This window comes from Lemur catta, chromosome 3 (genome assembly GCF_020740605.2).
Source record: "Lemur catta isolate mLemCat1 chromosome 3, mLemCat1.pri, whole genome shotgun sequence".
NCBI lineage: Eukaryota > Metazoa > Chordata > Mammalia > Primates > Lemuridae > Lemur > Lemur catta.
In genome coordinates this window covers 21,320,139-21,334,028 of record NC_059130.1, presented here as the reverse complement: position 1 = coordinate 21,334,028, position 13,890 = coordinate 21,320,139, and the positions used below count along the sequence as shown (strand labels likewise).

The 13,890-nt window shown below is 37.1% G+C and overlaps 1 protein-coding gene across 1 annotated transcript in view; it reads left to right on the top strand.

The window, feature by feature from the left end:
* Window positions 1-13,890, top strand: part of SPAG17 (sperm associated antigen 17) — a 238,307-nt gene that overhangs the window by 88,427 nt on the left and 135,990 nt on the right. Inside the window, exons 5-6 of the mRNA XM_045546928.1 lie at window positions 10,342-10,528; window positions 12,019-12,213. Of these exons, the coding sequence (XP_045402884.1) occupies window positions 10,342-10,528; window positions 12,019-12,213 (382 nt within the window). The remainder of the gene's footprint in view (window positions 1-10,341; window positions 10,529-12,018; window positions 12,214-13,890) is intronic.

The following is a 13,890-nucleotide window of genomic DNA, read 5'->3' as shown; positions in this document are numbered from 1 at the left end:
CACATTTGTACAACTCAAAGAGTGTTTTGTATCTTCTAGGTTTGTTTAATTTTTGGAATTGTATTTCTAAGAATAAATGCTTAAAAACTATTCATAGCAGTAATTATAGAGAATATTAGGGAGAAAGTAAGGGCAAAAATAACTAATATAATTAGGTCCCTGTTCTGATACCCCCATGGAACAAATGTAATATATCACTATATATTTGATCCTGTTTTAATAATTAAAAAATTTCTAAAAAATTAAAAGGCAAATAATATAGTTTCAATTGATAAATACGGTAAAAAAAGATATCATTATTTTGGACTCCACTAATTTTAATACCTTATAACACTAGTCTGGAATATACTTAACATTGCTTTTACTTTCTGCTTTGCAAGAAAGCTTCCTGGCTAATAATATTTTTAAAAAATACAAAAACGGTATTTTCAAGAACAGTTTTAGCCTTTAGCATGTGAGTTTCTGGGACACAAATGCTGAGCTCTCATTGCAAATAAGCTGAATCTATTTAAAAACATTTATCTATTTGGAAACACCTTGTTGATTAAATCCAAATATAGATATCAACAAAATGTGCTATATTTCTATAAATATGTTTTATCATTTCAGAACTTTTGAATATGGCCGTTTCTTACACAATAATACCAAATTAGTTAGATTTTGTTATATTTTAAAATTTGAGTCAGTGGTTTGTTACATCATTATCTCAACATTTGCTTTGCATTTTTAATTCTGTCATTACCAATCTGTTGTTAATTCATCAATTCAACAAACATTTATTGAAACAATTACAGAAACAATGTACTGAGCACATATATTCTCATCACGTTCATTATAATTTTAACATAAATTGCTTGGTTTCCATTCCAATCCATATTTTAATTTAGTTCATTATCTGGATATTGTTTTTGCTTCTTTTTAACTCCAACTTTTATGTTATATATTAATTATGGACATATTTAAAACCAAAACAATTGGGATCGAAATATTTCAGTTATATTGAGAATTCAACTAAAAGAAAATATTTAATCATTAAAAAAATGGAAAAATGGCTACAATACAAAAAATTCATTAACCATTTAAATAATTGGCCAGACTAAATCTAGTCTTATGTGCCTCTGAGTGGAGTTCATAATGTTTGCATAGGTTTTAGGAAAAGATCCAAATATATTCTAACTGTGCTTTTAATTTATGAATTCAAATAATCAGTCCATATTTTCTTGGATATTTTTAGATAACGTATCTATTATATAAAAGAAGAGCAGTTCTTTCTTTTTCTAGCTTACGTGCTTAATACAAGTTGCCTTATTTTCTGATGTATTAGAGTTGAAGAAAAGGAAGCTATGCAATAAAGAACTGTGAAGAGATGGTATTTGGTAAACTTTTCTAAAACAACTCAAAATTAAAAGTGACTGAGTTTGTTGATGCATCATGATGAAGCCACAAACAACCCAGAGCCTCCTCCAAAAGTGGGACGAAGTAAAATTAGAGTAGCTTTCACAGACATTTTCCAGCTTCCTCAAGTCGAAACCCTGAAACACTGGAAACCAGCCAATGTAATGCCATTTTTTTGTGTGTGTTTTGTTTTAAAAGAAAGGCCATAGGGACGTACCAGGAAATTACAGGCTGGTTAGTTTTGATTCAGTTGTGGTTAAAATCTTCAGAAACTATTTTAAGAAATCAAACAGAGAAAGAGCAGGAACTCAGTTTAGAGGAACCCGTGTGGTTTCAGGAAAGGAATAACTTGCCTCACTAACTGGATGGAATTCTTTGAGGCTGGATTACCGAAATGAGGATACTACCAACATGAATGTTGGATCTAAAGAACTAAGCAGGATCAAAACCCAACAATTAAGAAGAAATAATAAATTACTCTCTAGCTGACTTATCTGTAAAATAGAGTAGTGTTTTCCTAATTGGTTTGCTTTTAATTAGTGAAAACTTTTTATGGACTTTAGGGAAAATTTAAAGAAAAATAACATAGCTAAATAGAGTAGTATTTTAAAATCTGAAATTACCATGCTTATAGCAGCTAATAATAATAGTTAGCTACCATTATTGACTGTTTGACACTGTCCTAAGGCCTTTACACATGCTATGTCATTAATCTTGTAAATGAGTTTATGAAGTACAAAGTATTATTCCCGATTTGCAGATGAAGAAACTGAGAGTGTGAAAAGTTAAGTAATTCTCCCAAGGCCAAACAGTTATTCTCTATGGTAGAGCTGGGATTCAAATCTAAAACTGTCAGACTCCAAAGACATATTCTTAACCACTGTACATACCCCTCCTGAAATGGCACTTTCGGCTCACAGTCAGTAGAGTGCCTGCCCAGAGATGTGTCCCTGTAGGACCAATGGCTTGCTCAGTAATCTACCAAAAACCATTTGGCTCCACTAGTTACATTGCATACAATATTCTGAGGTTAAATGTGGGGATAGTGGTCAAGGGAAGGAACAAAACTCACCAAAGATGAAGGCCCCTAAGCTAACCAACCACGGATTCTCAGGGGAATTCTGACTTAATTTCTAGTCCCACGCTCTGCCCAGAAACAACCCAGTCTCTGGGCAGGGGCGGGGGGCTCTTAGAACTAGACTTTCTGAGATTATCCACACATCCTCATCCCTTCTCCCTGCCCTACTGGATGGTAAGGTGAGACAGCATTAGCTGATCCATTGCTACGGTCTCTCCATGACTATATAGAAAATGTAGAAAAGGAAAACAAGACATCCACAATGCCATGACCCTGTTACAATTAATGTTAACATCTTCACATTTCCTTTCTGTTTCTGTCTGTGGATTTGTTTCTTTATGTAGCTATGATCATTGTAAAAACATTTTTAATCCAGCTTTTCTCAGTTAAAATAGATCATGATTTTACTCTTTACCACAGTATTCACATGTATTATTATTATTGGTTATGTGATATTTTACTAATATAATTTTCTTAACTATTCCTCTAGTGTTGAACAATTATTTCCATATTTTTTCATAATAAACCTTAATATGTTAGAATTCTCCATATTTTGGGTAATTTCCTTAGCATATTGAATTGGATTCATTGGACCCAAAAATGTTCACATAACCTTATGTTTCCCAAGTGGGTTTTACGGCCATTGAGACCGAATTCTCCGTTTTAAAATAAAAATGACCCCCTGGTCAAATTAACTTGGAAAGCACTGTGTACTATATACAACGCTTGGATAGTTAACAGCACAGTAGCTAATTAAAGATGAAGCAGTTTTATGAAAATAAATGTTTAATATTGTTTAACCTATTGGCTCTCTAACTTACTTGACCGCATACATTCTTTTTCAAGCTATCTCTTGGGCTCCAACAATCTGGGAAAAGGGAGTTTATGAGATAGAGTGAGATCTTTAAAGACAACTAGAGGAGCACTCAGAAGATCTGGTTTCTCATAAATCACATACTAATGGAGTGAGTTAGTTACAAATGCCATGAGCATGTTTTCTTATCTATATCCTCAATAATATTACTGTGAGGATCTTATGATAATCATATATGAAACATGAAATTATACTTATATGTGTAGATGCATTATTAGCTATAAGAATAAGATGAAGTATAGCTATTTAGCATCAGTTCCATTTACTTTTACCATTTACCTTCGTTTCATCATGAGGAATAAAAGAATGAATACCTATTAACTATATTTAAATTTTGACATCAAGAAGTTATTGAGAAATAAAATATGATCTCAAATATTTTGAAGTATCAAATAACTAGGTTGCCCTGTTACAGAGAAGGAGAGTTTTTTATTTCTCCATTTAAAAGGTGAGAATAATTTAAGATTAAGGTTCTAGGTAGGTGTCACTTGATACTCAACTGAGTATGTGAGATGCTATCACTTTTTTGTGGTTATTGCTAAGACAAGAACACTACATCTGCTGTGTAGTGTAATTGGTTAAGAAGTTTCTGTGCCTATCCAAAGACTTCTCACAGTGGGAGACATCCAGATGCTTTCTGTACAGACTGCATTTTAAAGAAAATGAACTCTGCAGTGGACTTGACTCTCCCTTCATATGCTGGGGAACATGTGTTTCCCCAAACATGGTGGAAAGAGGGACTTTTTTAATACACCCCTCCTAAATTTTTGCCTTGAATTGGCAAGAGTTCCCTCTGAATTTTTAAGTTGTGAGCAGATGACCATAGTATGGGAACCCATGTGTTACGTTATCCAGAATAAGGAAGGCCAGAAAAAGAGTTTGGGTGAACTAACTTTAGTTTATGCTTTAGAGGGTCAGCTTTGCTGAATGCTTTCCTTATCTGGTTCATTCTCTTCCCCCTCCCAAGTTCCAAGACATAAACAAAACCATAGGTGGGAGGGGCTTACTCAGAATGTGAAAAAAAAGGCAGAAAAGATAGGAGGTGATTTTCCTATGATTGGGGCATGGTAAAAAAGGATGTTTTACCTTTGGACCAAGGCAGAATTCTAAGAGCCAAGCAGGACGAGTCCAGAATGAGAGGAACAAAAGGACTATCCTGGTTCAGCTTGAATGTTGAGGGCAGGAGGAAGGAGGAGTAGATGGAATACAGGAGACCACCATCTCGGTCAGCCATATGAGGAGAGCAGAAGGGGCTGGGTAGGGCAAGGACCATGTTCAATAATCCACCAAGGACATCTTGGCTGGGTCTGGAGCCCAAGAGGAACCAGGTGCTTCCATCCACTTCTGTTCCCTGCATAGTTTCTCTGCACCAGAGAAGCCTTTCTTTACCTGGGAAATTCTTTACGTGGCAGTACTTCTTAAAATTCTACCAACTGAAGATACCTCATTGTTAAATGGAAAATGCAGAACATCACGTGATATAGAGAGAACAGTATGACTATGTAAAAATGATGCATAAAATTAATTTGAAAGAATGCATTAAATTTCTTCTTCACCCATCTTTACTGGGAGGTAGAATTTATACAACGGGAATAAAACTACCTATCTTGCAGGTTGCTTTGTGAGATCAAATGAAAGAGGATGACATCTGGAAAGTACCTCATACTGCATTCCTAGACTCTGCTATTAGAATTTACCACTTTCTTTGAATTGTGGGTTGAGGTCAGCCCTCCTTTCTTTAGAATGCCCAGAAACCTCACAGGAGAAAGGGCTAGGGAGTTCCTGAACTTCTAGAACTCCAGGATTTGCTAAAGACGCTCCCAGGGGATGAGACCTGTGTGGTACACCGGCTCCATGCCCCACCTAGGAGAGCCTGCATGGCAGAGAGCCCTCCCTGTCTAGCCCAGCATGGGGACAGGTGCTGGGGCAGGGGGGCAAAAAATAACAAAGAAAAACTCTTCTTTAAAATTTCCACTGTACTCAGCAAATATCTGTGGATTGATGAAATGAATGTATATATAAATATATGTTTATTCTTCTAGGTAAACTTAAGAATAAATTAACCTAAAATAGTTTCTTCCTTGCAGATCAAAAGATCACCCTGAGATTTTATTTTATTTAAAATTGGAGTTGTTAAAGTCTCTGATGGATTTTGATGGCAAAGTTGAGACTTTTCTGTGGCAAGGCCAGCTGTCTACCAAGGAGCTGTACCAGCTGCTGCACACGAGTGAATTTGCCATGCTCTGAGGCTTGGCTATTGGACAGCCCTGCATGAGTCTTGCCAATGCCTCTAGGCCAGCTGGACTCAGGGGCACTGGCTTGTGTTTTATGGACCCATTAAAAAGAGCATGGGTGACAGAACCAAAGTGGCCTGGCCTGGCTCTGCAACAGTTATTTATTGCCCTCACTCAGCCTCATTTTCCTCCTCTGTAAAATGAGGATAATGTTCTACCTCTTGTAGTTACTTTGAAGAGTTGACAAGATTCAATGTCTGGCCTATAATAAGAACTCAATAAAAAGAAACATAATGATATTGATAAAAATGGTTAGGATGATAATAATGACAATGACAACCATAATTAGAATAGTCATTTGCTCATTTACTGTTGTAATGAGAATAGTCATTTGCTCATTTACCGTCAGTTTTTATAGGACAGACCCATCAGCCTTCACTGAAAGTTTTCTCCCTGTAGACGAGTTGTACACAAGAAGTCAAACTGTTAGAAAGTTATGTAAAGAACCTGAAGTCTTAACTGGGGGAGTTATTTTAATGGTTTATAGCTCTGATGGGCTGCTGCAGCCCCCTGACCGTGCGGCTCTACCTCCCAGGTTGCCCAGACTCTCCTAGCTGTCTATCAGGACATCCTGTGCCCTGGACAATTTTGAATCACCACTGCCATTCTCTGCCTCTCTAACTCTTCTTTTTCTGTTTGTTATTGCTGACCAATGCCCTTCTTACTGGCCTCTCTGTTCTCTAATGGTCATTTCCTCCACTCAGCCTCAGCCGTTTACTCCCACAGCCATATTATGAACCTTGTCATCAACAAAGCCCTCACCACCTCCAGTCTTGAGATCTCCCATTCTCTAACCCTGGAAATTTCCTATCCTTACATCTTACTCACGATCCAACATATTCCCACAAAAGTTCTTCAACCACATTGTAATTTCCAATCCATAGATCCCAATATTTTCTATTCATTGTCCTCTCCTGCTATTCATCCGGCTTAGATTCCATGGTCCATATCATTACAGTCATTCCTTTGCAAACTCTCAATTCCCTTGCTCTTCTCTCCTTCCATCATAATCGTTTTGCAAAACCTCTCCCAGGGTGAACTCAATGATCCACCATTTTCATGTCTGTACCTAGCAGCTAAGGCTAACTAGAGGAGTTCACACAACTAAACAAACCGGTTTCATTTGAAATTAACAATCTCAATATTTCCAATGAGCTCTCAACACTGACAGAGTGTCACCATATTTCTTCAATAAGCTTGTTCGTTCCCTCACTCTCTGAGATGACTCTTACATTATCTTCTCTATTCAAACCTCCTACCTCTCACCTGCCTTTTCTCAGTTCATGATTTTGCCTCATTCTTCACTAGAAAAAGCTGAAACATTCCCTCAACACCATCAAGATGTCTCCCTTTCTTGCATGCACACCCAGCCACCCATCCTCTCCTTGCTGCTTTTATTAAACTAAGAAATTGTCTCTTCTCTTGTCAAGGTCCAGTCATTGACACACTCTTTTGATCTTATCCCATCTTTCTTGCTTAAGAACTTTAATTCCATCCCCACCCAATATCTTCAATCTTCCTCTCCACTGAGTCATTCCATTGGCCTGCAAATACAACATTTTTTGACTTTATATGCATACCTACATGCTTTGACCTCATACCCCCTTCCATCCACTCATCCACTAACAATTCAGTGCTTTGGTTCCCTTTCACAACCAAACTTCTCAAAGCACTTGTCCATAAAAGTGGTTTTCCTATTTACTGCCTCTATACTCCACCTAATTGTTCTTGTTAATGTTGCCTACAACTGCCAATTCTTGTTTCGTTGTCCTTTTTGATCCCTAAGTTCTCTGGCTTCACACTGCATGTTTTTTCCTACCCTTTTAGCCACCTCTCTATCTCTTTTGCTAGTGTCTCCCCCTGTACCCCAACTGGTAAGTATTGAAGTGTTAGAGTTCCCAGCATGATCACAGGCTCAATTCCCATATTTCTCAAGAACTCTTACCTATGGCGATTCATCTCTTCCCATGCAATTAACTACTATCTATATGTTACCCACACCTGAATTTGTAACTCCAGCCAAATTTCTCTTTTGAGAAGAGATTGTGTATATTCAACTGCCTCTTTGACATCTCAGGGGCATCTCAAGGTTAACATGATCACTCTTAATAGTCTGCCCACCTTAAGTAAAAACCATTTCTCACCCAATCTTCTCTATCTTTGTAAGTGATTGCTCAAATTAAAATCCAGGGCATTATCTTTGATGTACCTCCTATTCATATTTCGTGTCTTATCTTTCAGCCCCTGAAGTTTCAACATCCAAAACACATCTCAAATCCATCTGCTTTTCTTCACTATCTTACCACCTTAAACCAAGTCATTATTAGTTTTTATCTGGACTATTGCTTGAGTTTCCTTACTGGTATTCTGATTTCCAATCTTGCAAAATCATAAATCTCCCCGACCACTTAAAGTCCTTCATGTTTTTCCCATTACATTTATGATAAGATATAAACTTGTTACCCCACTTCCCAATCCCTGGATGGCCTGGCCCACGCCCTGCCTCCCACTCCTCTGGGGCCACTCTCCCCCTTGCCCACTCATGTGCTGTGCTCATCTCCTTTCAGCTCTTGAAACACACTCAGCTCCTTTATGCCTCAGGTCCTTCACACACACATTTTTCCTTTCCCTTCTTCTCGTGAGGATGACTCATCTTTCAGGTCTTTGCTCAAATGTCACTTCCTCAGAGTCCTCCCATCACCAGCCTACAACAGTGGTCTCCTCAATTGTGTTTCAATGACTACTCTGGGCTTTATTCCTTGTAACATTTGTCAAAATTTGGAGTTATATTGTTATCTGTTTGTTTATATGTCTTTTTATCTTTCTTCCCCCATAGGCTGAGAGCTCAAGGGGCAGAGCCCAGCCCTGCTATAGGCACCAATTTACATCTGGTGCTGAGAGAAGTTCTGGGGCCTTTTCATACCTCTGTACCTTACCTGTGCTCTCCTTGCTGCCTCCACTAAAGGCTGTGAGGGACACCTGCAGCCTCTACTAATATTTCCCTCTGCTGCTGAGGAAACCTGGGACGGAAGTTGAAGCTCATAAAAATATTCATTGAATGAATGAATGAGTAAATGCATACTGGTATCCCACACATTTTCAGAGCCTCTGTTCTCACTGATGTTTTATTATTAAGATCATTTGCATGATTGGGAATCAACTAAGAGAGACGTGTGTGAAGTCTCGCAAGCTTGACTTTGGCAATGACCTCCTTCCCTTTCAGCCCCGCTTTTCCTATCTGGCCTAGAGCTATTTCCCTGGACCTCCACTTCCACTCCAGGGACATATTCCTTTTATCTTTGCCCCCAACTCTTCTTAGGTGTTAATTTTACCACGTACATATGCTGTAACCACATTGAACCTCTCTTCATTTTCTTGAAATGATGGGTGCTTTCATAGTCTGTACCTGCCTCCACCCAAGGCTGTGAGTAACACCTGCAGCCTCTGCTGTTTTTCTCTGCTGCTGAGGAGCAAGTGTTGGGGACAGGAGCATTTCGCCTCTACTGGAGCCACAAGTACTAGGCACACATGGAGAATTCATGAGCACCAGTAATATACTGCCTCTGAGTGTCAAAGCTAAACTGGGTTCTCTGGAACCCTCAACATCCAAAAGCCACATGAAGTAAGGAAACGCTCCTCTCCGCTTCTGTGTTACATTCTGTTAGCCGGGTGTCGAGGCAACATGTCTTCTTTCTCTATCTCTAATGTCTTAGAGTTTTTCCACTTAGATTTCATGACCTCAGAGATATAAATAGATATCAGAGTCCAAAATATTGCAATAGTGATTTGTTTAATTATTTTTGTTTCAATTTTGTTGAGTATGAAAAAAATAACAATATAAACATATTCTGGATCTTCTGTAGAGCCACCTTATAATACTGCCACAACCAATTTGTGTTTATAAACACATGAATCAAAAGTATAATTACATTATGAAATACGGCACATTTTTGCTAATTGTTTGCAAAGAACGATATTGAATAACTACATGGTACATGGCAATCGAAGCATACCCCAGAGCGGTGTGTAAAAAATTCGTGTTGCCAACTGATGCTTTGTGCTGATCCTATTTTTGAATGTATCAAATAGCAACCATTGGTTATCTATGTATATTTTTAAGTAGAATCATAATAAAAATAATTTGCTAATGCTAAGTTCCCAAAAAATCTTTTAATCTTTAAAAATGGTCAATACTTTACTTGAACTATGAAGTGTTTTATCAAGGAGATTTTAGCAAAAAATGCTCTTTCTGTTTTCCTTTTTAATTTTTGTTTTGTTTTGTTTTTAATGATCAACCCCACCTGTAAGACTCAGAGAGGCTTTCCAGGGTTAGGCTAAAAGATGAACCTGAGTTTCTGACACCACAGTGTACTTAGAATCATCCTCCTGCCCCACCTCCAAACAACTGAAGTGGCTCATTAGGCCACACGTGGCTCTCCTTTAGGATGAATTCTCTTCCAGAAGGCTCTTTGTGTAAACGACTTCCTGGCACCCACCCCTCCAGTCCTCCTCATACATAGATGTGCCTTATCACAATTTGGACTCAAGCTGGAATCTCCACTATCCTGACTTAAAGAAGGAAAAAATGGAAAATAAATGAGTAAACAAGTGATTGAATGAAATGAAGAATTAATTCACAGTAGAAAAGCCATTGCTTGCTCACTATATGATTTGGAAAAAAAAGTATCCTCTCTTTCCAGGTGACAGAAGACAGATTTAAGTTAGAAAAAGATAAAGGGAAAACAAAATCTCCCAAGGAGAAGAAGGCTCCGAGTGCGAAGCTTGCCAAAGGAAAGGGAAAGGATCAACCTGAGGCCAGCGCAACAGTGAGAAAGACCACGCAGTTAAAACGGAGGGGAGAAGAAGATGACACCAAAAGTTACATTGGTCAGTAAGTTCTGCTCCTGCTGGTGCCCTTCCCTTCGTGCTTCATGACTGATCATGTCAGTTCAGAAATCATTCCAATAACGGTGCTTAATCTTTCCCAGCCTTTTTACTCTTTATAAAACCACATGACTTACTCCCCATGACACCATAATAGAAAAATATTTCTATTTGCAATTCATTTGTTTTTAAGCAAATATTTATTTAGCATGTGTCTTGCCAGGCACATTTCCATAGTGCAAATAACGGATGAAACAACCAGCTGATTGTGGTACCAGGGAGCTTACTGTCTTACTGGGAACGTAAAGGAAAGTCAGACATAATTATAAAGCAAAATAAAAAGTGATTATTGTCATGAGTGAAATACAGTGGTAAGAAAATCAGACCAGTTAATTTGCGACACACAGAGTGCATAGCTTCCTAACTCCCACGTTCCGAGATACAGCAACTAGAATTTTCTTTTATTTAAGATTATTAATATAAAAATTATTCATCCTAGGCAGCTGTAAGTAATTTGTTTCTGCCTTCTCTTGAACCCAGGTGAAGCAATCAGTTGTTATTCATCATATTTAAGTAAGATAGCAGTGGACTTTCACATCCTTCACCAGTTGACTCCCCTCATATATCCTCTGCTCTAACTCCAGTGCACTTAGCAGTAATGTTATGGATTCCATGAACAGTATCAGCACTGATTTGTTTAGTGATAGAAGAAAAGTCATAACTTAAAAAAATAAAAGTACCTATGTTGCAGTATTCGTAAGTTGATCTTAATGGGTTATTGTGAAATGTAATGTTTTCATGTACCATGTACTATCAATATTAAAAATATAACAATTATTCTCAATCCTTGGAATATCACATTTTAAAATAAACTCATGTTTTAATATTAATAAAACAGTACAACCAGGGAAAAATAGAGGAGAAAAATTTTAGGAAAGTACACAATATGTACTTTTAAAATGTGATGCAATAAATACATAGTTGCTACATAACCCATACTCACATTCATACCCATTGACATAAATGCATATAATACTTCGGTAAGAGAGCATGTTCATATTCAATATTTCCCTCTCCTGTAAACACCTCTACTTATAAAATACCACAAAGCTGCAGTTACTCGTAATTCAGGAGTAAAGCCAGATGTTGCTCAAAAGAGATTAGAACCCAAAAATGGTTACAGGCTAAACTCTGACAAAAACCTAAGCACACATTTTCCATGACCACAGGCCCCATATATGTTTGTCCTACTATTACGCCTATGTCTCATTTGCAAAAGTGATTTAATATTTTGTAAAATGGTCACAGCCTTATTACTGGAAGGGCAATAATGAAAAACAGTCAACATGACTGCATTCCAACCAACTGGATCATTTTTGGCAAGCCAGAGGGATTATAAATGCATGTATAATGTATATAGCCATTGAACTGGCTGAGGGCAACCTGTTCTCTTTTACAATGATGGCTTCTCTTCTTTATGGTGTTTTGAACAGATGATGAGCCAGATGATGGTGCCCAACATTACATTATAGTTGTGGGCTTCAACAATCCCCAGCTATTAGCGATTATGACTGAGCTTGGCGTTCCTATAACCAGCGTGATTAAAATATCTTCAGAGAATTATGAACCTCTGCAGACACACCTGGCAGCAGTTAGCCAGCAGCAGGAAGTTTTTCTTCAGCCAGGAGGTATGCAGTCTGCAACACAACTTACTGAGTCCTTCAATATTACCCGCTATCCTTAAAGTACGAATATAATTTGCTGTCCAAAACACAGTCACACAATACATACATTATTAAATCCTTTCATGACTTTGATTTGCTATTTATTCTGCTTGTATCAGCCAAGTGTTGTAAATTTTGAAAATTAAAATCATACTCTGTGTTTATATTCCTGTGTAGCCACAGAAAACATAGACTACAGGTCAGAAGACTTGATTATCCAACTACATTTCTCAGTAACATTGGATTTATAACTTTTACCTAAAGTATGGGCCAGGGGAATCATTGTTGATAATCTGTTCTTACAGAAGCCACAATTACCAAATGGTCCAAGAAAGGTCATAGCCTTGTATTTTTGCCCTGATCTGCTACTGGCTTATTGTGATAAGTCAATGAAGGTGCTTTATCTTCCTGGCCTTAGACTAGGAAGTTGTGGGATGAAGTCCCAACCACACTACCATTCAGCCATTTTGAGCCTTGGGGTCTTCACGTTAGCAAATTGTGTTAGTCTAACTCTGTAGAAAGGGAGGAAAAATACACAGTATACTTTAGGAAATAGAACTGGGATTTGGTGTAAGTCTGTATTACCAGAAATCCAAGCTCTTTCTGCCATATGCTATTGCTTTTATTGTTATTTATTAACAATATAATTTTCACAGTGCTTTGTAACTTAATAGCCACATCCTAGTTTTTATAATACTACATTTTTTTAATTGCTGTTCAAAGTTAGAAATAGCTACCCCTAATAATAATAATAGCTACCATATACTGGGCACATGTTTTGGGACAAGGTTCAATGCTAAGAGCTTTAATTACATTGGTTCATGTAATGTTCACAACAAGCCTAGGAAGTATGTTTTATTATTTTCATTTTACCAAATAGTACTCTCAGTCTAGAGGCTGCTATTAAGTAAAAGAGTTGAGCTTCAAACCTAGGCTACTCCTATCTCAAAGGACAGCTGTAACATTAAATAATTTATTATTGAAGTTGGTAAGAAAATGCATATGCTGCAAACATAGTCTTTCTATAAATAATATTTAATGTATAAAAATAAAATGGTAGAAAAATAGGCTTTATAAGTGATTAATGAGATCTTAGTAGTAGAACCTACTATTTAGTTATAGATGTAATAAACATAAATATTTCATGTAAATTTTCAAGCACAACTTTATAGAAATATGTCATTATTTTACAGTCAGAGTGCAAATGCCCAGAGAAATTTCTTGCTATTTTAATATGACCAGAAGTTAACTGAAGCATAAATCAATGATCCAATCTGTTTTTAGCCATGGGAGAAGGAGAACTAGATCAACTGCATTTCTAACCAGTTATATAGCAGACACTAAGATGGTCAAAAATTGATTTGGCAGAAAAACAAGTTCTATGTATTAATAGATGCAATCTAAAACTGATGGAAATCTTGAAAATAGTTAGCTCACAAAATGAATGATCTTGTCAAAATATTTCTGGTTCTCAAGTATGAAATGAAGAGTTGAGATAAACTCATATTTAGTATCAACCTCAGAAATAAAATCCTCTGGTTTCATAATTATATACCAGTTTCAAAAACTTCTAAAAATTACACTTCTCTATTTGCATTTTCTGGTACCATGCAGACATCTTGCAATGCATATGACTCACCA